At 41.6% G+C, this 25,274-nt stretch overlaps 1 protein-coding gene across 7 annotated transcripts in view; it reads left to right on the forward strand.

Moving 5' to 3' along the window:
* GLI3 (GLI family zinc finger 3) overlaps positions 1-25,274 on the forward strand; it is a 209,277-nt gene that overhangs the window by 154,748 nt on the left and 29,255 nt on the right. For 6 of the 7 annotated variants that reach the window (XM_061464657.1, XM_061464659.1, XM_061464658.1 and 3 more), the window contains 3 exons: positions 11,231-11,447; positions 12,896-13,012; positions 14,261-14,401. In XM_061464657.1, coding sequence (XP_061320641.1) covers positions 11,231-11,447; positions 12,896-13,012; positions 14,261-14,401 — 475 coding nt within the window. The remainder of the gene's footprint in view (positions 1-11,230; positions 11,448-12,895; positions 13,013-14,260; positions 14,402-25,274) is intronic. The other variant, XM_061464660.1, reaches the window with a different exon arrangement.

Here is a 25,274-nt window from a genome sequence, read left to right on the forward strand (position 1 = left end):
TCTATGACTCTGTGACTCCTGTTCTGAACATTTCGGGTATTGTGTCATGTTAATCAATCTGGGAGAACTGGTCTTCATGTCTGAAATTGGGCAACCACGATGAGTGGCACTTTTTAACCTTCATCTTCCTGTGACTCCTGTACCTGTGGAAAATGAGTCCTGCTTCACCTCAGAGGGAGGTTGAAGGCATTGATATTTCTGAAGCAGTTGCTAATCCTGCAGGGGGGGGGAAAGGATGTGTGCTCACATGACTAAAAGCTGATGGGCTGGCACACAAACAGGTAGCAACTTTGCAGAAACAGGTTAGAAGAACATTGAGCCTGTAAAATCAAACATAGAACTAAATCTGCCCATATGTATCACCAGGACCACACTGGTCTTTGCACTGGAAAAAGGTACATCCTCTAACTAAAAGATTGCATCCTGTGCTCCACATGGCTTTTCAGCATAGGACTCTGTTATGAGTCCTTTTCAGCATAGGACTCTGTTTCATCTCGAGGATGAAATCAAATGAAAGGAGCCACATTTTGGGCTCTGTTACAGAGGCAAGCACAGAAAGGCTCTGGTCCTTGACATGGGTACTACTGCAGTTTGAATAATAAATAGCAATAGTTTAGCACAATCCAGATAGGGCTTGACTTGGCGAGCGCTTTGTCATTGTCAGCTGCAGTGTAGTGCTGTATCCTGACTACTGGCTGAGTACTTGAAAAGAAGATGTCGCTCCTGCTGACAGCTAATAGTGGATATCCTTTAGCACACCAGGTAGAGCTTCTACTTTATGCATTTGAAAACACCTGGTTTAGGTCTCAGCTGGGAGAGATTATGCAGAAAAGAGGTGTATGAAATAGCATCAAATGAGGATAATCCTTCATTTGACATTTACTCATTTGGTTACCTGCCTCAGTCCTGCAGTGCAGCACCCCTGCTATTAATCTTTTGTCAGGATGTACTTAATGTTATATCTGCTACCTGTGACAATTATTAGACTTTGCACTTCAGTAGCACTTCTTTTTTGAGAGGCAGCATAGCCTAGAGTGAATATAAAGGGGGTAATCACTTCCCATAATATTAAGAGTACCGATTCAAAACCTTTACAAAAGATTAGCTGGTGTTTAATAAACACAGGAGGTTGGGGCTTCATGTTCTATATGATCTGAAACTCAGAACCTCTGTATTTTTCTATTGCCTTAGCAGTGTTGCAATACCAAATTTACAGTCAGTTTTCAGAGAATGACCTGAATTCCCTGTCAGCTACAAGGTGTTTAAATCAGGAGTAATTCCAGCTACTACCAGAGACTTTCTTTGGGTCTAGGCAGATTTAACTGTGAATTCACCATAGACATCTTATAGCATGTTAAAATTCAGTTTCATGTGAGCACGGGAGCCCTTTGGGATCTCCTCCAAGATTTGAAAGAAACTGAGAAAGCACAGCAACACTTTTCCACCCTCCGGGATCTGCCCCTGCTCCCCTGATATCATCACAACAGGAAAGAGCAATTAACATAGTGTGGTTAATTACAGCCAGATCCTGGCTGTTCTGTCTCCTGTCACTTTGCTCTGGGCTTATCTGAAGCTGAGCATCAGGAAACAGTAGTGAGGGTACTTTCACAAAGAGCCCTGGGAAGGGTGAGCTTAGCAGTGGATTAATATCAGCGAGGAAGGCAGGAGTCTGCTTTTCTGCAAGCAGGTATTGGATACTCAATTATTTTCTCATCTCATATAAGCTCTTTGTACATAACATCTGTTGTGTAATTAGTCAGTGTCCCCCTCTCTGAACTGCTTTATATCTAGAGACAAGTGACCATGTATTATTTTTTTCCCCATTTCCCTTGGCAAAAGCAAAGAGAAAAATAAAAACAGAATTAAGACATACAAATAAAGTATACGGTTATCACAGAGAAAAGTGAAAGTATCTCCAGCAGAGAGCCCAACAGCCTAATTATGCACAGAGCAAAGAGTATCCTTTTATCAGGTTTAAATTATCCAGTTTTTGAATTTAACAGAATGTCTCATAGTTATAAGACAGGGAGCCCTCATGTTCTCAGTCTTCTTTCTTTATTCAATATTTAATATATTCTTATTATGTCTGCTCTCATTCATCTCCTCTCTGAAGCAAATGGTTGTTTTCAGTCTGCTCTTCAGAGTTCTTGCATTGTCATTTCTGCCGATACTGTCTGAAGCAGTCCCCCGCTACCACATGCAGTCATATTCTATAAGAGGATCAGCAATTCCAATGCACCGTGATTTTCAGTGTTCTGTTTTCCATTCCATTTGTTTCAACCTGGTTTTGCCATAGCTTCACATTGATCAAATTTTCATTCCTCCATTGCATTCTACATTGAGACGAGGAAGTGCTGCTCGTGAGTTGGCTCAGCTCATTTAGAACATCTAACTTTTCCTGAAAACCAAGTGCTTAATTCTTACCTTCAGTTTCTGTTTTACCCTGTGAGTTTTAAGTTTGTGTATTTATGTAATTAAATCTGCATAAAAGGACACAACCAAATACTTAGTGAAATGAATCTTAAGAACATGTTTAGAGTAGAACACCATATATTCAGCAGTTCTGCAAAAGCTCCTCATGGTAGGATGTACAGGGTAAAAAGTGTGTTAGTTATGTGAGTATTACAGGTGTTTTGCTGATTTATTGTTACTTTTATTGGGATCTGCCTGAGGTTCAAAGCTGCATCTTTGAGTGAAAGCTTTTCTTGTTTTAAAAGGTCTCTAGTATGTAGTATGTTGTAAATGAAGGCTTAGTTGCAGTTCATACACAGACCAGGTATAAGCCCGATGAAACAGGTCCTATTATAACTAGACACATCATATATATGCAGCACAGGGATTTATTCTCAGTGGTCTTTTACTGTGCGTGGTTAATCTAAAGAAGGGAATATAATGCTCTATCACGCCATAATAGCTTCATTTTAACCCCTCTTTCAAGAAGCGTGAATGGCAGAGAAGTACTACAAAGTGAATAAAAATGAAATTCATCAGTATTACAGAAAGTTGCATCTAATTCAGGCTCTCTTGAAACTTAATTCTGCAGCTAGCCTCCTATAGAAGTCTCATATAGATTACAGGATGGTGACATTCATTGTTTTGGAGATCTGCATCTTGCATTAGAAAGTGGTGCATATTTTTCATCACAAATACACACAAATGGCAAGATTTCTGCCTTCAGAAAATGTATAATGTCAGCAGTCAAGCAACACAAAGAATACAGACTATGCTGGCACATGTTGCATGCACGTACACATGTACAGATATGCACATATACAAGTGTGATTATGTATGTATGCCTGTAAATGCATATGTTGCAGGTCTTGTAATTAAAAGTCAGTTTAAAGTAATTTGCTCCAGACTGGTTCTGTGTTATTTGAGGAGTTTAGAGTCATTGGGCACAGCACAGTGCAGATTCCAGGAAAGATCTGGAGCTGAGTGAACTGTGCTGGCATATAACACTTCATCACTTCATTTTCAGACCCTAAAAACAAGTATTAATTAGCACTTTCCATGTAATTAATGATACGAGTTTTAGAAATGCGAAAATGCTTAGCCATGAGCTCCATTCAAGATGATGTTTGCCAGAAGCGTCATGAGCTTGCATGGAGGGAGCACAGATGAATTACGCAAGGTCCTGTTAATACAAAGCTCAGTTAGGATACTAAGGATTCCTGAACAGGAATATCCCAGTGAGAAGGACAAAGCTGTCAGTGCTGTCTGAGCGTATAAGGTTAATCAGCGTGGCTCTGTTGCTCTAAGTGAAGCTATTCCATTTTACTCCGGCATATGGCAATGTATTCATGAAGAAAAAATTCACCTAGTCTAGCAGATAAAACAGAATAGATAATATGGTAAGGTGAAGAGAAAGTACAGACCACAGGCTCTGTTAATTTTAAACCAGTAATAGAGAAGTCAAGAAGGAGGCAACGATGTATGTGAGTTAAATGCAGTTGTAAGATGATGACTATTATCTGATGAAAACTGGAAAACATAGTGCAATAGAGACTGTTCTTTATTAGGTGCAGGATACTAAGTCTTTTTACAAATGCAGTTAGATGACTTGTAAGTTAGTGACTCTGACTGAAATGCGCCAACATTGCAAATGCAGGGGGATATTTGTGAAACCTAGTCAGTTCTGAAAAATTATTTCAAAGGATTTTGAGGCTCATACCTGCCTTTATGATCATGCCACATGTCTGGTTTCACAGTCACGGTTGGATACTGTTTTCCCCTGTATGTAAGTGACGAGCTGTAGAAGCAGCTGAGGACTTCTCTACATTGTCTACTCAAAGCTCAGGGTTGTTGGTTGGAAAGTAGAGGGAAAAGAACAGGATTTAAAGCAAAACTCTTCTTTCATATTACTTAAACTTATTTGCTCCAAACAGAAGTGCATTTGTAATGTCTCACTTCCTGTAACGCCATTTGGTTTTCATTTTGCATCTGAAATACTTGAAGCAGGAAGAAATTCACAACTCTCTTCAGGGCTGCGAGGCTGCTGAGTGCATTGTCACTCCTGTGACCCAAGCAGTTTGTCAACAGTCACTCTTGCAGGTTGTTTCCATCAGAGGGTGAAGAAGATGACAGAGTTGGGAACTTCTTTTTATTCACTCCAGCTTGTTTACAAAGAACATGCACAAATTCCTGGTTCCACCAACTCAAACAACAGGAGACAGCTTTCTTACGTGGTGTTCCTGGCTGCTTCCTCTCTTGTAGGTCCTGTCCAAGGAGAGCTCATTGGTTTTCTCTCCTCCACGTCTCTCCTGGGGTCAGACTTAAGAGTTTCTCCTGGTGACTGTCCGCAGCTTTCCACATGGCTGCGTATTGCACATGTGCATAGTTCCATCAAAATACATACATAAACTTCTGTGTGTGGAGTCAGCTTACGTGGACCCCCTCAGTACCCATGGCTCAACTCCCAGCCACCTTTACATACACCCGGCATTTTGGACAGTGGCTCTTACATGTCACTTTATTTACCATGAAATGAATTAAGCTATTTCTTACATTGCTCCTTCTTTTATGAAGAGCATCTGAGCATGTGAAAACCAGTGTTTGATCACTGTTAACATAATTATGACTTGTATTATGACTTCAGGTAATGTTGCAGTGTCTGTAGGGCCCAGGTTTTAGGACAGCATTTAAGGACTTGCTGAAGTTAGTTCCTCTTCAGAAGTATTTAAGAGTTATTAGGGATGCTTTTCTGAAGAGTAGCTGGGTACATTTGTATAATGGGAAAGTCGTTTGCCCCTCAGCAACATTCCTAAAGAATAAATAAGGACTTTGGAAATACAAGTCAAAATCTAAAGGTGAAATCCTGGCCTGCTGGAAGGGAAAGGATAAAAACCCCATTGAATGCAGTGAGTCCAGGTATTCATCCAACATTTATTAGTGGGTTTCTGCACCCTGATTTCTCAGTTTTGTTTGCCCACAGGCTTCATGCAACTCTTAAGGGAGAGTAAGAAAAATGAAAGTAGTAATGTGTACCTACTTGAGCATGAGCTCAAGAAGCTGTGGTGTTATCTTAATACCTGAACATCAGCTTTATTGAACATGAAGCCAGTCTACCTACAAATCACCTCTCCCTTCATGAACTGGGGTCCTTTTTGGAGAGAACTGGATCTTTTGGTCTGCCTGGTGTCAGCTGCTGATGCCAAGAGCAAACGATGGAGGCTACAGGGTGATCTGTTTTTTCTCATGGAGTGAGCACTTGGGCTGTGAGTGCACCACCCAGACATCAAAGACCCTTCAGGCCAAAGGGTCCACCTGCACTATAGTGTAGATGGAGCCAGTGTGTCTTATAGTGAGACACGGTCCTGTACTGAAACCAGTCCTGTGTGTTTCATTTCAAGAAAGGTGTTAGCTGGGGAGACTACAACGAAGAGCAGGGAGAGCAGTCAGAGGTCTGAAAAAGTATACTGATGCGTTAAAATAGTCTCGACCTATTTTGTCCAGATTAAAGGTGAGAAGACAGGACAGGAAGAGAGGGCATGGTGATGATATCGAATATGCAAAAGAGAAAAGAAAGGAAGCTACCGTGAAGGGGAAGGTGTGTGGAGAGTGCTGTGTAGAATATCAAAGTGCTTTTTTCAATGCGTTGTGTCAGCCTGTCTCCTCAGGCACACCTATGCAATGTATAGGAAAGAAGGAATTTTTCCTGACTTAAATTCACAGCTGGTTTGCTGTAAATTCCGCAGCTGTGACCAGAAACTGGATGACCTTGTTAGTAGGACAGCCACAAAGTAGCCACAAAGTTTGGTTTTGATTATAACGTCTGTTTTTCTTCTTCTTGAAGTCTGTTCCTTAAAATTTGATGTGCTCATGTAATTGCAATGTAGTTCACTGCCCTGCTTTACCTCCGGTGATGGGAGTTTGAGACTTCGCAGAGGAGGAGAAGGGAAAAAGAGAAGAGAGACAGACTGACAGACACAGAAGCCCACAGTATGGAAAAATAAATGATACCACTGATGGGCTTTTCTGTCAGTGTATATGAGTTATTGAATGCTTAAGCAGAAGTATTACATGCTTTTTCTAACCCTTATCCCCATAAAACTCAACAACTAAAAAGATAACCTGCATGTAGTTTATTAGTGGTCTTACATGCATTCATCTTTTTTTTCCTTTTCTACTTTGTCTTTAAAAAATGTCTCTAACAGAAATACGAATCAGATTACCTCCAGTGGTGTAGATTTTCATTTCTCAGTAGGTAGATGGAAGAAAAAGATTAATAATTCACTTACACTTCTGTGAGTCCAAGATTTTTTGGAAGCGACTTGTGTTTTGGGAAATGTGAACAGTTGGAGCAGGCATCTTATGTTCTGGCATGTGGATTGGAAGTCTTGAGCACCCCTCGTCCGAAATGCAGCCCCCTTAAGGTATCTTGAAAGAAACATGGTGCTAATTGAGACCTCTGAAACAACTCATGGCTTTTGAAAAACCCAGTGGTTGGTTTTAGTAGTTCTGGACTACAGATGATTACTTTCAGGTCTTGCTTACAGACTTTGGGCATGAATCGTAGAGTTCCTGAGTGACATCGATGCCATCCTGGTGCACATTTCTAAGCAGGCATGGCTGTATCAGTTGGGCAAGACCAGGCGATGCCACTGCCCACCCTTCCTGCTGAGGTTACCCAAAGAAGTGGTAAATGCTCCATCCCTGGCAATGTTCAAGGTCGAGTTAAACAGAATCTTAGGTGACATGATCTAGAGTGAGGCGTCCCTGCCCATGGCAGGGGGTTGGAACTTGGTGATCTTAAGGTCCTTTCCAACCCAAACCATTTTGTTGATTCTGTGGTGGCCTTCTGGATAGAAAGCAGTGTGAGCTTGGTGGGGCCATCAAGAGGGAGTATGGCTGCTGGTCAAGGGAGAAGAATCCCATGTGGTTTGAGGGGACACTATACTACAGAGACTCTTCACACATCCTGTATTCAGGAGTTACTTACTGAACAAAATGCATTAAAAACTTTGGGAAGGAGGGCAGGAATTGGGTCTCCCCTTCCCAACAGAGTGCACCATGCTAGCAATGTGGTGAGCTTTGATTTCTTTTTCTTCTTTTTGGCCCACAACATCAAGTTTATTGTCAAGCAGCCTGAATTATTTCTGAAAGGCAGAAGAGGACACCTTCTGTTCTTTTCAGATCCTTCTGATCTTTTCAGATCAGAAAAATTGTCCAGGTTGCCCTGTGACGGCATCTTGCGTGGGTTGAACCCAGCCAGGTCATTTTGCTTTATGAAGAGCTCTCCAGAAACAGTTGGAGAGAATTATTTGAAGGAAGCTATCAGCTATTTAAGAAGACACCCTAGTGGCTGAATCATTGTCACTGTTTCTGAGTACTCCCCATAGCTGTTCTGGCTATTCCTCTGATCCCTCACAATCTTCCTTTTCATTGCAGTTGGAGGTGATTGAAGTTTGGAGGTAGAGGGAACGAAGTGTAGGTTGCCAGGCTCCCTAGGAAAATCCAAGTACCTCGGACTCAACCTTTGCTGCTGAGCATGGGGCAGACAAAAGATTCTAAAGAAATATAGTTTCCTCCTTAGCACATCTGTCCAGCTGTGCCTTAAGGCATCTGCTGCTGGTGTCACTGTTTTCCAGTAAGATCCACTACTGAAGATGCCAGTCTCCTCTGCTATACCCTACAAGTTTGCGTTGCTTGCAGGGTGGACTGAATCTGGCAGTGCCTGGCTTAGCATCCTCCTTCTGAAGGCTCAGAATCGTGTTAAAGCAGATGTAGATAAGGACATAAATCTGTCCTTTTGATGGAAGATGCTTTTATTTATATAAAGAGGGGGATAGCAAGTATACTTAATGTTTATGGATATGCACTGTACTGGTGTAAGGCACATCACTGCAGGCCAGTGAAACTAGAATCTGTATTTGTTACATCAGAGCTGATTTTGTCCTTTAGTTAGAAAGGTATTTTGCCATTGAAGAGACATCATCACTTCTTGTGTTGCGGTAGAAAATTCAGAAGAGAGATTCTTGACCAGAAGTACCCTTTTGGCACCACAGTGCTTTCCTGTCTTTGGAGGGACTGGGTGGAGAATATTGCCGAACTCCAGTAAATGTAAGTGCACTGCATTAAGAGCAGGTTGTATATACACATCTGGGGGCTCCTGCAGTCTGTTCCCTGCTTGGGACCAAAGGGTCTTCTTCAGAATCCAAGTTCTTGAGCATCCTTCAGCATCCAAACTCCACAGTTTCTAGTCAGTGGCATCGTAACAGCCTCCTGCTGAGATAAAAATACATGCAAATCACAACAGTTCCTTCGTGTCCCCCCTGAACTGTCTGGGAGGGATCTCCTGTGCTCTTGCTTTGGATAGGTTAAAGAATTAAATGTAGGTGCAGGTGCTCATGTAACTATAGTCACAGAGCAGTGATGGACAGGATCTGAGCCACGGTCTTAAGTCAGTCATGTCTTGTGACTGAATTTTGGTGTTTTACCATGTAGGATCTGAAGACTCTTACCAGACTTTTGAACCTGGACTTGCAAAGCTAGGTATTGTTGAACATGCTGAAACACCTAGAAAGGAAAAAAAAAGTCAACCTGTATTTGCAAGGGTGCTGTGTGCTTGGAAGACCCAATGAAATCTTATTTCTAGCTTTATCATTATTTTATGACTAAACTGATTCAGCTCAAAGGGTGAAGATGTCCTAGGCATTAACCACTCACAGAGAAATAAAATGCTTCATCCAAATTATTTCCATGTTGTGGATTTGATAGCATCTTCAGGATGGTGCCGTCTAGTGTTTGAAGTGTACGTGATGAACTCACAGCGTATATATAGAAGCAAAAAATGTGGGGGTATGGTAAGGAGGCAGTTTCATCCTCATGTATGACATTGTAATTGTATGTTTTTTAATGAACAGACCACAGTAGTTACACTTAGTAATGTTTGTTCACTAAAAAGGAAAAGGGGTGTTAAATCATTATGTTCTGTGATGAATGGCTTGTACACTGAAGAATAAATTGAACAAACTGGCACAGAGCTCAGTGAACATGAAATCGGCTATTAGAAGAAAGCTTGTGAACAAATTCTGGGCCTGATATGCATCTTTTGATTAATGTCCTATTAATCATCCATAGTGGCTACCTTAGCTAAGTCGTGCTGTAATCATTCATGGTTGCTTACAGGAACACTACCAAACACTATAGAGCTGCAATAACTGAATATTATTACTGATTTCTCCCTAACTCTTGCTGTGAACAATTACTGTTTTCACTACGTTTCTGCCTCCCTTTATTAAAAAGAATACAATGCAAAATGAAAAGAGAGTTCCTCAAAGACCAGTAAAATTCTCCCAGGGTATTCTTAATGATATTCTGTCCTAAATGGGCAAACTATTGTCATGCAGAGTTCTCACCAGGAATAATAGTAATGTAATCACATTGAAGCTGTCTCCTTATGGATTGTAGTCAAACAGACAAAAATGTATAGTCATATTAATGAACACAGAATTCCTGTAGAATTACTACTTTAAATGGTTGAAATTATTTTAGCTCTTTTTATCACAGTATTTTCAGTTAATGCACTTAACGGCAACAGCAATTAAGGCTTCAGACTGTAAATTTGGATTAAATCCACACTTTTGACATCAGAAGGAGCCTTGATTATGAAAAGGTATAATGCTTGCACCCCTTTCTCTTAAGACTTAATGTTTTAAATCCGTATGGCTCTTTTCAGCTGTGTTTGGTTGATGTTTTTTTGAAGAAAAAAAATAATGAATACACTTTTTCTTTTTTTTTTTCCTTTTATGACTGTAAGTTATTGGCAAATGTTTACAGTAGAACCTCATATTCTTGTGTGTGAAGATGTAGTTCCACGCCATTTATTTCACAAGTGTGACACAAAGAATCTCTGGCAATACCCACAGAATAGGTCCTTAGATGGCAGTGTAATTTCTTCCAAAGTCACTGTAGTCTGGGAAATACGGTGAAGTAATGAAGTGATGACAGGTATTAACATGCATAATGGGCTTTAATAGACATTTAATGTTGTTTAACTGGAAGAAGGAGAAGTGCTTTCCCATTGGAATATTTCTACATTGAAACTCATTGATCACCAATTTCAGAGGGGAAAGGTTAATCCATCAGTTTCTGTAACCAAACAGCACTGATGGAAATTCTTTAGGTGACATTCTGGATGAACTGAGCTTTCCATCTTTGCAAACAAATGAGTGATATGACAAGCATGGTGTTCAGAACACATTTAACCAATTGATTTTCTCTCCTCTTGTAATAAGATCTAGAGACATATGAAAGAGCGTAGCATGAGCCAAGATTAAAGGAACTGCTTCCTACAGGCGAACATAGGGGAACTGCTTTATCAATAAAAGTACTATAAAGCATGTAGGCGCCCATTCTTTTTCTTTATATGAAGTTTGTTATTGCAATAAATAGCTGTTATTGAACTGCTTGCCTTTTATTTCAGTTTTTCTGAATTTTATTTCAGTTGGCTTTCTGTGGTTTCCTGGTAAATGTTAGGAAAAGATGTTATGTTTTGTTATGATAGCATTTTTGCCCTCACTAGTAAATCCAGGCCAACTCTGGATTTAAACCCAGGATTTATCATCTTTCGGGGCACAAAGAAGGGTATGAGGTGGGAGGAAAGGAGGAACGTGACTTCAGTTAATGTAAGTATGTCCAATGTATTTGAAAGGTTTAATCTATATGGTTCTATACTGTTATAACCCTCATCTTTTTCCTCCATCTTCCTTTTTTTTTCTCCCAAATTCAGCCCTGCTTTGAGTTTCACATACCCTCCTACACCGGTATCCCTCCAGCAAATGCATCAGCAAATTATAAGTCGTCAGCAAACCCTAGGTTCAGCCTTTGGACACAGCCCTCCACTCATCCATCCTGCTCCAACCTTTCCTACCCAGAGACCTATCCCTGGCATCCCCAGTGTCCTGAACCCTGTCCAGGTCAGCTCTGGACCTTCTGAGTCCACACAGGTGAGAGACAACAAAAGAAACCTTTGCACCCCATTAATTTAAAAATGAAGTAAATGAAATAAATGGCATTGCCTCCATGGCAATTAATCACCACTGTCACTGAGACCCTTTGATAAGAGTTTTCTTACAGCTATATCATTTGGAGTCCCTTAATTATAAATCACAGAAGTGTATGCATGGTTCCTGATTGGTAGCATGGTTCTTGGTCCTCATAAATATTGCAGTGTGATGCAGCAGCTTCTCATTCCAAAACTGTCTCCTATGGCTCTTAGACAGGAACTTAATAAAGGTGGGGAGTAAGAAAAAGGGGAAAACCATATCAGAACACTAACATTTTAAAGATCAGCAGCTTCACCTCCAAATCAGTTTGACACAGGGTTGTATTCTGCCCTCCTGACACACATGTGAGTAACTTAGAGTAACTCGGGTCTGTGGGCAATAGAGGAACTCAAAGATAGTGCAGAAGTTTTAAAGCTTTTTGTCTGATTTATGCAAAATTGGACTTAATGACTTTGAGTTAGTAATTTCAATAAACCAAGATGTATTCTCAAAAGCTGGGGATGTGAAGCAGTGCATCAGGCCCCTGATGTGGAGTTTATCACGGTTCGTGGCTTGCCTGTTATTAACCAGTGCTGTTTGTTTCCAGATGACTTGGGATAGGTTATTTATCAGTCTTTGAGCTGTTTATCTCCTGGCTAGCTTTTACAAATGTAGAAGCAGAACATGCTGCTGTAGGAAGCGTATTGATTTTTTTGTGGGGTCCATGCAAGTTCAGATATCTCTAAAAGATCTCTGGATTCCTACAAGATCCATTTACAGGTGTAGATAATGGTGTTCAGTCTAGCACAGCAAGAGAAAAACAAGATTCTGGCCTGTTTCTGTCAGCAGTAGTTTTGCTGTTGACTGGGGAGAGTCCAGGACTTCATCTGGGATTTTTTGGCTGAGTCTCACAGTATTCAGTTTTGTTTCCTATCCCACCATTATAATGGGAAACACAGTGAAAGAGCTGAGTTCTTGTGTGCAGATGTTAAGTGCAAAACCTTTCCTCCAAGTGTGAAAAAATAAATCGTGTTCATTTGAATTGAGCACACAGTGATTTCACTCTTCTGAACTACTTTTCTTAAGTCGTCATCACGTAGAAAATCAAGTTCTTCCTACCCCTCTCTGGCCTGACAAAACCAGCATTGGTTTGGAGCAAGGAATTACTGCTTTCTGTTCCCTCCCTGCTCCATTACAAGGTTGAGTGATGCAGCTCTTCCACAAGTTAATGCTATGTAATTGAAGCACAATGTAATTGCATATCCAGTATAATTAACAGTGTAGCTTCTCCAAATAAAGTTGCTGAGCAGATGCTGCATATCTTTTGTTTGGAGCTACATATTTATCACAGTCTAATTTTGTCTTTTGGGGGAAAAAAAAAACCAAAACAACCAAACAACTGCCTGCAGCAGAATAAACCCACAAGTGAATCTGCAGTGAGCAGCACTGGAGATCCCATGCACAACAAGCGCTCCAAGATAAAGCCCGACGAGGACCTCCCCAGCCCAGGAGCAGGAAGTGTGCAGGTATGGCCATCACGTTACAGTCATAAGCCTTTCATTTCACTGTCAGAGGGAAAATGCACCTTGCTTGTGGCACATGTTCCTGCACTAGTATGGCCCTTCATACGGACACAGACACCGCAGCTTAGGGTAGTAAGGGTTAAATGTGAGCAGTGAAAGGCTGCTGGGGTGCAAAGTCTGTTGCAGAATAAGGGCAGAGAGGAAAGAGGCTGATGGAGAAGTGCCTCTGATCAGTCTCAACCCTCTTCCGGGGAAAAGAGACATTCGGGTCTTTATTGAGGATATTTTCTGTTCAGCAAAAATACCTATTCTGCCTTGACTTTTACCAGGTTTTAACACTGTGCTGCGCTGAAGCCTCAGTGTCAGGCTCCAGTCTCATTTGCTATACTTTCTATACCGGTTAATGCCACTGGTTTTAGTAGAGTGCCTTCTGATTTACAGTGGACTCGGGGGAGATGAGAATCAGAGCCTCAGTCCTGTGAGTGAATAAATGAAAACAAAGCAGAGATCTGCCTAAATCCTTCAGCAGGCTTGAAATGGAAAAATAGTATGAGTGCATAATCTGAACCAAATGCTGATGCTAACATCTGACTCTTGCCCTCAGCAAGTAACAAGCTGGGGAGAATGAGGCACCTTGAGGAACTAAAGGTGGAAAGTCAAAGCCAAATTCAATGCTTGCTTTCCCCACTCACCCCTTTCATGTACACATTATGGGCAAGAACAGACTAACAAGTAGCCTGAAAGTTACTGGTCTGCTCTTGGAAAGGTTTTAGTGTGCAAAACTGTCACTGTGGATTAGCTGTGAATTACTGGTGGTCTAGTTTGTGCCCAACCCTAGTACTAAAGTCAAATTCCAATTAATTCAGCTATAATGAATAGTGCCTTTTTCATCAGTGGCACCACTGAATAGTAACGGACAAGTGTACAGCAACAAGCTGCTTAAGTATAGGGAGGGGGAAGCTAAGCCTTTATGATTTAAATTAATTGAAATGTAAAGGAATTATTTCTTTTAGAAATTCTCTGTAGTGAGTACTTCAGGGGAGCAAAAATTGATTTTACACGTGTAGTCTGCAAATGGCTACTGCCTTACCAGGCCTGTTTTGGGCTTAGAATGGACTAACTGTGAACCAGAGTAAAATAATCCCCCTGTCCCCCATCATCTTTCTTCTAATGCTGAAGTAATTCTCTTTTCTTCCTTTTCAGTTTCAGAATATCCTCTTTCCTCACCCCTGTTTTTTTAACTCTCTCCAGGAACAGCCAGAAGGAATGACCCTGGTAAAAGAGGAAGGGGACAAAGATGAAAGCAAACAGGAGCCTGAAGTGGTCTACGAGACAAACTGCCACTGGGAAGGCTGTTCCCGGGAGTTTGACACGCAGGAACAGCTAGTGCATGTAAGTTAATGGTATTCAGGAACTGGGTTTTAAAACTACGTGACCTTTTTCATGAGGGTCGGGTTCTCTGACCCTGTGCTGAGTCAAGTTTCTTAGCTAACAGCGCTGCAAACTGGAGAGGGGTTTATGAGTTTCTGGGAATAAAGAAAACTCAGAGCCACAGTGCTTGACCTGTGCAGTCAGCTAAAGCTTAGTGTAAAATTCAATAAAGTCTTCAACAGAGATTGTAATGGCTCTGATCCTGTAAGCCAGCAAACGCTATTTTGAGTTAGAGACTTTGATAGTTATTGAGTAATAGTAAGCTGGACATGAATGATTATTAACCTTTAGCCAAGTTTGATTTTTTTCTTCCCTCCTCAAAGGGAATGTAACAGTAGAAATGGGTGAGGGGAATTCTTCCCCTTCCCTAAGGGAAGAGTTTGGTATCAATTTACTGTTGTGTGTAAACCAAAAGGGATTATTTGGCTAAATACATGGAGACTGAGTTATTTCAGTCTTTTTAGCAACAGCAAATTCTATGGTCTTTTTTACGCTAAACCAAATTATTAGTTGTGTCTGCCTTTTTATTCCTTTCTGTCCCCTCTCTTAAATTATTTTTACTGACTTGTAGTGTTGTAAGCTAGAAAAGGAGCAATCAAAAGCTAGACCTGGCAGGTACGGTCCCCTCCACATTTCCAACCTCCTTAGCTACCTCTTTTAATTACTGGTATCATAGAATATATCAAATACTCTGAAAAAAAAAAGGAATTACTAGCACAGATTAGAGAGGAGCATCTTCAGCAAATATCAGTGCGTCAGAATTGTATGTATTGTAGAAAACTGTTCAGTAATTTCCTGAGATCATGCAAAACATATTGCAAAATGTGGCTGGTGCTGCTGAAATAGATTGTTGAAAAATGTGCCTTTCCACACAAAATAAATTAACACACACACACACACACCCCCCCCATATATTTCCAAACCCTATGAAAAGTGGCAAACTGATGCTGCAAAGCTGACTTTAGTAAAGCAATGCCAGCTTTCGCTTGCTGGAATGGGAGAGCCGCTTGGTATTGCAGTTATTCATCCAGATGTGGTTTTAGTTCCTTGTTATTATTAGGTAATAGTAGTAACAGTAACAACAATAATAATAATAAATGAAAGACTATAAAAAAAGTAATGGCACAAATGTGGCATTTTAAAAGAATCCTTTGCACATATTTTGCGCAAATAATTCCCTAACATTTTAATAGGTGAATATGAAGTGAGGAGAGACTCTTTCGGTATCACAACAGCTTTTTGGGAAAAAAATGCAGTAAGAATGGCTGCTGCAAAGGCTTGAACACATAAGATCAAGTGTTTGCCCTGCTATTGATTCCATGCGAACAGACCAACTGACATCATCTGGGACTCTGCACAGGCACAGTCTTGGTATCTGCTAATAGTTGTAGGACTGAAGCTTTATGGTGCCTGGCAAACCTTTCTCAATGTTCAGAAATGATCTGTGATGGTGATAAATAATTCACACCAAAATATATGAAATAAAAGAGAAATCCAGAATAATGGTGTTCTTGGTAATGAAAAAAAAGGAAGAGGATTTTGTGATGTTTCACATTAAAAATATGATTGAATTCCACTGTGCTTGTTAGCTAATAGCTAGTGTTTTGTAGCTTAAAGTGACTTAAATTGACAGTGTGATAGTTTGGTTGGTTTTAGGGGGTTTTAAATGCGTTTGTTGCTTCTGGTGTGATTTTATAGCAAATCTGACTATTATAAGGGTCAGCAGCAAGACTCCTGAAAAAAAAGTCTATTTCTTATATTTCTGAAGAACGGCAACATCTGAAATGGGTTTCTCGAGACATAAAAAAAAGGGATATAAAAAACATTTCTGTGATCCAAGGAGCTCTTTTTGGCAGGGCTCAGGGTTCAGATACGTTATGATGGCATTTAAGATTACAAGGTGCAAGTTCTGACTCGATACCCTGAAGACAATGAATTCATCATTGCAACCATCACATTCAAGTAGCACAAATCACTCTGTAAGAGCCAGTGTGACTCGGTGATGGGGCTGTGGTCTGTGATTTCTTTTGCTGTTCCGACAGAGCCCTGCTGTGGGGACTTGAGCAAGTTATTTCTGTCCAGAATTGCAAAGGGCTTTAGACATCGAACTCTGTTTGAGAGTCTGGCCCTTCACGCCAGTCTGTCTCTCCCACATTTTGTCTGCCCTTGATTGCCACAGCCCTCTGATGTACACCTGCAGCAAGTAGGGAAAAGAAGCCCAGATCTTGGTAGGGCTTCACAGGAGGGCATTCTGGGCTTGCTTAGGTGTGACTCCAGCAGAAAGCAGTCATTCCCTAGGTAGCAGTTTGGTATTTGAAAATCTCCCCACTGATGTGGCTTGTGTATGCCTCCTACCCAAATACAGGTGGGTAAATCTGAGTAGACGCAAATGCTGTAACTGTGCTTACCTCAGTGTCTTTGTACTGGGTGGGTTCCTGACTTGCTGTGTACATACGTGCATCTGCACTAGGCACAGAGTGTGTGCCTCAGTGGCATGAGTACGTCCTTTACTCAGTAATAGTTACACTGTAGTAGCAGCTGGAAGCCTTGCCAAGCCCGAAGCCCCATGGTGCTAGGTGCTGCTCGTATCAGGACAGAAAAAGCCCTGCTATTGGCATGAGGTCTTCACCCTGCAGCTTCAGAGCCATGTACATCAGGCTGTTCAAGGCTGTCTGGAGGCACTTGAGCTCAGTTGTGTACAGGTAGGATGCTATTAACCTTCAAGCCTTGCAGTAGAGCTCTGCCATATTTCCTGTCCTGGCTATGCACACTGCTGCTCATGTGATTCCCAACCTGCAACCATGCTCAGCAGAGCCTCAGTTGCTGCAGCCAGGCTTGAACGGGCTTTTGAGGTAAGATGCTGGATTGCTGTCTGGGATATCAAAAGTAAAGATAACTGTCCAGTTCTGTTAATTCTGCCATGGTGTAGTTATCATCAAGGCAAGGGCAACTGCATAGATAAAGGCGATAAAGGCAGTAAAGGTTTAAATTGCCCTAGCAAGACAGATCCAGATAACATCTGCCTACTTTCCTGTTTTCTCTGTCACTCAGAAAGGATGGTCAGCATGAGCAGAGAGCTACAGTCACATGCTCAGAAGTTGGGTAGGTGTTACAGCACGACACGTGATACTACATCATATTGTATACACATCCCTGCTTGCCCATGCTGTGGGCAGTAAAGTGAGCTGTACAGTGAAAGTAAGAGTTAGGGGCTATGTAGACCATCCCAATGTATTGCGAGAAACTCCTTCCCTGTAACCCACTTAATTGATGTGGTGTGTAGCATATGCTCTGTAGAAGGGAAAATATTTGAGTTGGAAGTATTTGGAGTATGCTTGCGCCTGTACAACTCTCTAAACCAGTTCCTTGGGCTTTGGAAGTTCAGCTGGGAAGAGGAAATTTGTAAAATACCAAGTTTCAGAAAAAAAGACCTAAAAAACATCTTTTTACCTCCTGGTAAGGCTAAATTTTCAGGATCTATAGTGGCCAGCAGTAAGTCTCTTAATGAATGTGGGGTTGTTTTTTTTTTGTTTTTCAGGGGATTAAAACTACTGTTTGTAGCCATGAATAATAGTAGAATATAGACCCAAAACATCTAATGGCACAGAACAGACTTTTGTCTAAGCCTTGCATCCCAAAGGACTGGGATTTTAGAGGAATTGCAGCGTTTAGGGTAAAGGTGGAAGTATGTTTCTAGCTGTTTTGTTTCCTAAAGTGTTAGGTACCTCAGCATGAATTCTGTTTGTGCCAGGTTGAGCAGAGTGAATCAGGTTCTAGCAATATCTGCATTACAAAATGTTCTGTGATACAGCAGTATGAAATGGTAAATCTGAACATCATCTGTGCCTGAATATGTGGTATAGCTTTAGAGAAGAAATTACAATCTTGAGCGCAATAGTCAGCATGTGATGGCATTTTTCTGCATTACTTTTGGTAGCAAAGTCCTCCTGTTGTTAGTGTAAATATGAGCACTAGTGAAAATGTGCTTAGGCCCCAAGAGACAATGTTTTCTGACTGAATTTATGAACAGAACTAAGGCTGCTATGGATAAATAACTGAAAAGCTACATAAAAGAATCGCTACTGACCCACCCAGAAGGGTTTGACACCAAAATGATTTTGGTGCCAGAACTCTTATTTTCAAGCAATATGTGCTTAGAATTCAGCATGGTTAAATTTTCATGATACATATACCAAAAGGCAAGGTATTAAAGCATTCAGACACTCTGCCTTATTTATAGCACCTATCCATCCTTTCTCCCCTGCCCCCCTTCTCTTACAGTTAATAGAAAGATTCATGATTCTTCATGGTTGTCTATCTAGCGTCTGACAGTGCCGACTGCCCTGCTAAAGCAAGTCACTATCTATAATTGATATCCTTCTATGGAATAGGGTACCGGCTGCAATTGAAGGGTTTTGCTGAAAGCTCTTAAATCCTGACAAGTTCTGCCCTTGTTCTGGTTGTCGCTGAGCTGCACTGCTGGGATCCCAGGGCTATTTGAAGTTGGTGCAAAAGGGCCGTTGTGTGTTGCACATTAGCAAATCAAAAAGTTGGAGAGCCACATTAGAGCCACCACCGAGTTCTCCTGCCAGGTAGTCTTATTTGCACTCCTGAAAAGATTGCTTACATTACTGTTTGAACATGTGGGTTACAGGTTTCTTTCTTTCCCTTCTTCTTAAAAGGGAAGAAACCCTCAGTTTGCTGCTGGGGTCTTTATCATTCAGCTGTTTAATTAATTTCTTTGCTCAGTGAGATATTATAATTGGGCTTAGCTGAGCTCCAGTTTGTTTTAAATATGTGATAAATGCACTTGAGCGCCCAGAAGCTAATAAGATATTGTATATTTTTATAAATCTGCTTTTTGTTGCAGTTTGTCTTGTTTTTTTTTTCCCTCAGAAATCAGTTTAAGAAGAAAATCTTGCAGAAGGGGTAGACACTAAAGATAAAAGTTTGTTTAAGAAAATTATCCTTCAAGGAAATGACTGAAGTTATTGTTAAATATTAATACAATGGCAATCAGAAAAATGCAGCGCTGCCTAGTTCTCATCCCCCTTGCTGTGTAGCCTTGATGATAATTATTTCTTATTCAGAAACATGCTTGAAGAACTGTAGAGCTATTTTTTTTTGCTGTTTTCTCCTTAATTGTACAGCAGTAAAATTCTCTCATTGTTGTTACATTTGATTAGATGAGATCAAAAAGCCCTAAACTGACAGCAGTGGCTTATATTCAGGATTTCATTTGCTGAGGTCTTCCTGCCTGTTTGCAAAGCCCCGGTGATGGGAGCGCTCCTCCGGCAATCCCCAGGGCAGCTGCTGTAGTGCTCCATCAGGCTCCCTTATTGCACCAGAGGAGAGTTTCTTGTGTTTCTCGGGTACCCACACGTTCCCAAGGTAATTGAATGCACTGAGGATACCTGGAACCAGTGCATGAAGTTTCCTGACTTGAGTTCCTTAGCATTTTTGCCATTCTCTCCTACAGAATATAGGTCAGCCCTCACCTTCAGAAGTTGGCCAGAGATCCATGGAGACTTACATAAAACCTGGGCTGTGCCCACAGCCTGCCTCAGCTAAGGTTTTGCAGCATCTATCATGATATAAGGGATCTTAATCAAGGATGTACACCTTGAAACACTTAACATGCCTGACTGGGGGCTGAGTGGCACACTAATCTCCAAAAGACTAGACCTCTTTGGAGTGGGACACTTTGGATGTCCAGAAGTAAGGACTCTCAAAGTCAGTAGATTTAAAAGTCACGCTCCCTCTGCTGCCTTGCTGCCTTTGGCATAAGGCTTCTTCCTCAGCTCCTCTCCTGTAGCAGAGTGGTAGGTAAGAACTGGAAAGAGCTTCACCTCTTTTCTCTAAGAAAAGCTCCAACTGAAGGAGGAGAATAAACCAGATTAAAGCAGTTCCCCTGAGTTAGTAGCTGCAATGGCAGTAAATGATGCCAAGAGCTGCACATTGCCCACCACTTGCAGGAGGAGAAACTGCCCTGTGATCAAGCAACCCCAAGCTGCCAAAGCCATCAGGGTGCTACCCGCAGCTGGGCACGTAGGCATCTACCCCTGGAAGGAGGCAGTTACACAGAGATGCCCCTAAAGGCAGATTATCCTTCATGTATTAGGGATATCTTTTCTCTGGGTGCTAGAGTTGTGTGCGCAAACTGGTTGAAGTCCTAGCTATGTGAAGCAAACCCTTCACAATCCCAAAGGGGCATAATTGCACATCCCAGTTCCATGCATCTCCGAATACATGCAAGGATTTATTGAATGTTTAATTCTCCTTTGCAGAGGCAGTTTTCGGTGCATTTTCATTCTAGTTTTATTTGGCTCTAGCACAGTAACACAGAGAGGCTTTAGCCCGTTCTCAGGCTCGTTGTGCATGGCAGTGACAGCTACTGCCCTGAAAGGTTCAGAAATGTTTCCTTTAAATTGAAAAGAGTAAGGAATAGATAAGAACATGAAATCCATTACAGTAATCATTTTTTTCCCTGACAAAAGTAGAATGTTTCACGTACACAGCAAAGGGGGTTTTGCTGGTGGTTTTATTCTATTTCTTCTTCTTTTATTTTTCACTTACTGGGGTCTGAACCCTGATCCATATTTGGGGAAACAGTGCTGTGGACAAAATAAATCATACTCGAAATGAGAGAAGCCCAGGGCTTGGACTGAACGTTGGGACCACATGGAAAAGTCAGGGAGTTGTTTTAGTGCCATGGAAAGGGTTTTTCCAGTTTGTGCATCCCCTCAGTATATTTGACCTTTGTAGCAGTGAGGTAACAAGGGAAGGAGAGAGAAGGAGGAGAGGTTATAGGGAATAATCATGAGAAACATCTGCCCAGAAGCTTTCACATTTTGAAATGTCTTCCTCACTGCCTCTTTAAAGGTGGAGTTATAATTAAGACACCACTTTACCATGCTGGATTATAGACTGATGAATCCAGAGTTTTGAGCTGTGCCAGAATGGCAGCATTGTATATAGGCCAGCAAGTCATTCCATGGCTTAGCAAAGGCAGTAAGCAGATCTGTGCTGCTAAGATCATGTTCATTTTCCCTTGGTTCCCGTCTGGGTACATAACACACACTTTTTTTTAAATGAAGCAAGTCTTTAGCCCCCATCAAAAGAAAATGCTGTTGGGTTTTAAGGTTAAGTAATGGCAGACGGACCTCAGTGCTGTTCTGTGGCCTCAGCAGCCCTCGGGGTCTGGCACAGCCCCTGTTTGCTTTCCCAGCACATCCGTGATCCGCGGCAGCCACTGCGATGCCTCTGCCATCCAGCAGTGTTAAATCAGCACTGCTGCCTTGTGAAGAGATCTTACTCACTCTGGGCTTGACCCAAAGGCCAGCTGTGCTTTGGCTCAGGTCCTCAGGCACTCCACCACACGAGCGCATCTGCAGTTCCCCTACCTAAAGTCTGGCTTTTGATCAATCGCAGAGGAGAAGGGGAGAAATATAAAGTGGGGATTTCTGGTTTTGATGGAGAAAGGTTTACAAAAATAAATCCACCCTAATCTGTGAAGTGTTAAGAGGGGATTTAGAGAGAAATGTAATCTTTTTTTTTTTTTTTTAATTCCTCTTAATTAGCATTTCTTTCACAGCATTAGGAAAACTTGTTGTTTGTGTGCTGCTGCTAGGGCTGCTGTTCATATGAGTTGCCAAAGTCATTGTCTTTGAATTGGGGTCCCTGAAAGAGGTTGCTAAACTGTGAAATGCCATTTAAATAGCACTTCTTTTTTTGCAGTTGTGGGTAGGGATGAATAGCGCTCCTCCTATGCCCCGAGAAGTTACTCTAGCCATTTAGATTGAAATTGTAAGAAGTGGGCACTTCAGAGGAAAGGGCTGGCCATGGCAGGCAGCAGGGTTTGACCTCTGTCCGTGCTTTTAATCACAAAGCACTATTTAGGTGGCTTGTGGACATGCATACTTACTTGAAGTGTTTACTTTGCCTGAGAGTTCTGCTGGTGAGCTCTTCAGGTTAGGGACGTTTCATAGGTGACTTGAGAAGAGTAGGATAAGAACCTGCCAGTCAAGTCCCAACGCAGCCTGTGCTGACTGAAGAGCAGAAGCATAGGCAAGAGTAAAGCTGCAAACTAAGTTTGCTCTTTGGCTCCCGACTCTTGTTGCCATACCATGGAGTGCCGAGAAAAGGGATATCCTGCCCTGCCTCTGAGCTGCAAGGAAGGCTGGGCTTATGCATTGACTCCAGGCTCCTTTCAGTCCTTACCAAAGCAGATTGGCTTGGACAGAGCTGTGGTCTCTGTGCAGTTTTTTCCTGCCTTGCTACTGCTAAGTGATTTGCTGTTATGTAGCCTGTGTTGCTACAGTGAACCAGTGGAAGATCGACCTTGAACTTTCTGGGGTCCCCTGTTCGATTTATTGTGTCTCTGCACTGATTTTGCTGTCTCCTGATTAATAGGATTTTATCCATAGTGCAACCCATCATCATGTCTTTGTCACAAGTGCCATATTCTCCCTTGTAGCTGCCTATATTCTACCCAGAAGGTTTGCCCATAGAAGCCTGATCCCTGGAAGAATAGAAACCTATTTGTGCTGGCCCAGCTATTGCGCGTGGAAGTGCTTTTTTCTCAGGCAGAAGTGGCAGATCAGCATGCACAAACCAAAGCAGGGACAGGCAAGCTAAATACAGGTGCAAGGGCAGCTTCTGCATCTGGTTTTGAGAGGGCTGGGCTGCATGGATTTGCTTTTGCAGTCTGTTTAGTTCGTGTAACCTCTTAATGGAAAGAAAAAAAAGCAGATGAGCCTTTTATCTTGGTGAAACAAATTCAGTGTTTTGCAGTGCTTAAACTTTTGTGTGAGCGTGACTTTTCTTCAAGGTGTCGGGTGCCTAATCTGTAAAATGAATGGGTGGTGGTTTTGTCAGGAGTGGGTCCTCTGGTGGCTTGCACTGTAGGTATGAGGTCTGCACATACCATTCTTATGTGTATCGCAGGGCTGAGATGCTGCAGTTCTCTGTGAGATAAAGTAGTCAAGCTGAAAATGAAACAAAGCTTTAACTGTATCCCTCCTTGTGTTTAGCAGAGATAAACTACAGTGGAGTCTCAGTGCTGCTCCGTTTGGCTTCTGGCAGCAGCTTTAATTGGTAAAATGCAGATTTTTTTTTTGATCAAGAGAGGATTATTCTTGTTATCAGTGTGGAGCATCTTATTTCAAGATGAAAAGGCTTCGCTGAATTACAGATGCCAACATTTTTACAAAGCACTTTGGCGATTGACATCTCAAAGAGAAAGTATGATTTATTAGCCTATAATGGCTAACACTGAGCACTGGGCTAGGTCCCACTGATTTGTGAAATTGCTTAATATGAATTGCCTTTTTGTGTAATTCAAGCCCCAGGTTTTTCAAATGAATTTCGAATATGAAGTGTATGAACATTACATACCTGGAAAGAGAGAAGGGTAATAGGGCTGTGTAGCTAAAAGGAAAAGAAAGGCAAAGGAAGAAAGGGAAGGAGAAAGAAAAAAGAGATAGAAAAAGAGGAAAAGCAAAAGAAAGGAGAGAGAGAGAAAGGATGAGAGAAAGGAAAGAAAAAGCAAGCAAGAAAAAGCAAAGAAAGCAAGAGAGACATACTTTTAAATCCATCTTGGTGGTGCTTTTTTATAGTAGTTTGGTTGATGTGTTGGCAGGGTAAAGATTAATAACAAGCCTTGTCGCTATCAGTACCTGCTTGTCGATTCTTTGTAACAGGGCTGTCTGTTCAGCATGGAAATTATTGATTAACTAAAAATTGCTATTAGATTGTGAGTTGATCCATAATCACAAACAATGGTGGACATTCCTCTTTCAGATCCCAAGCCATGCATCAAGTTTTTCCTTGCAGTAATTTATATTGTGCTGACACTTGCACCCATTAGGCTTTTATCCTCTCCTACATGTGTCAAGAAAGCACTAAAAGAAAGAACAGCAGCAGCAGCAGCACAACAGCAGGTAGGCACTCACTAAATTTTCAGGGAGAAGCACAACACAGCTAAGTCTGTCCTTCGCTTCTAGTTAGCACCTTTCCTCAGCAGTGATTTCTGCCAGAGCAGAGCAACACCCCTGGAATTCAGGGATCTTTTTCAGAGTGTTTTCAGTAAGAGCAAGAGCTTGCTCCACCAGTATCCATACCTAAAACGTTCTCTCTCCTTTTTTCCTTCTGTTATTCCCTTGGGACTGGTTTTATTTATGAATCTAGTTTAAGTTAAGCTTATGGGTAGGCCCTCCATGTCAGGACAATATGAAAAGGAGGTGCATCCAGGGAGATCCAGTATGGTTTTGGGGGGGGAATGGGGGTAGCATTCTGGAGTGTGAAGGACAAGTGGCTTTTCTGGTTTTATTTAGCTATGGTGCTTCCTAATTTGAGGAATCCAGGATTGGAGTGCTTCAGTTAAGACTGCATCACTTTAGGCTGAGTTAATTAAAAAGATACTATCTCACTCTGCACAGCACATGTGAGCACGGTACCAACTTTCTTCCTCCCGTGAAAGCCTTTGTCTAAAACAAAAGGAAACTAAGTCAAAATGTTTTCCAGAGTGTGGCCACCTATAGGAGCTATGCCCACACAGCTTCTCTATCCTTTTATCTCAGAAAACCTTAAGCAATATATATCTATATGTGTGTCAAGCATATGTATATGTCAAAACTGATCAAGCTCACCTGGCCTGGCTGCTATGGAGAGGCGTCCCTGTGGCCCTTGTCTATGCATTGTAGGTTGTTTTGCCAGTTACCAGCAGTAGGCAGGATTACTACAAGAGTTTTGTACTGCTGTACAAATATAGAAGATTGACACACGCTGGGTATGCAGTGATTTTTTTGGTTTGTTAGTGTACTTCTTAAAGTTA

Source organism: Pezoporus flaviventris, unplaced genomic scaffold (genome assembly GCF_033815535.1).
Source record: "Pezoporus flaviventris isolate CSIRO_AGI_PZ_B2104156 unplaced genomic scaffold, CSIRO_AGI_Pfla_v1 ptg000037l, whole genome shotgun sequence".
NCBI classification, from domain to species: Eukaryota; Metazoa; Chordata; class Aves; order Psittaciformes; family Psittacidae; genus Pezoporus; species Pezoporus flaviventris.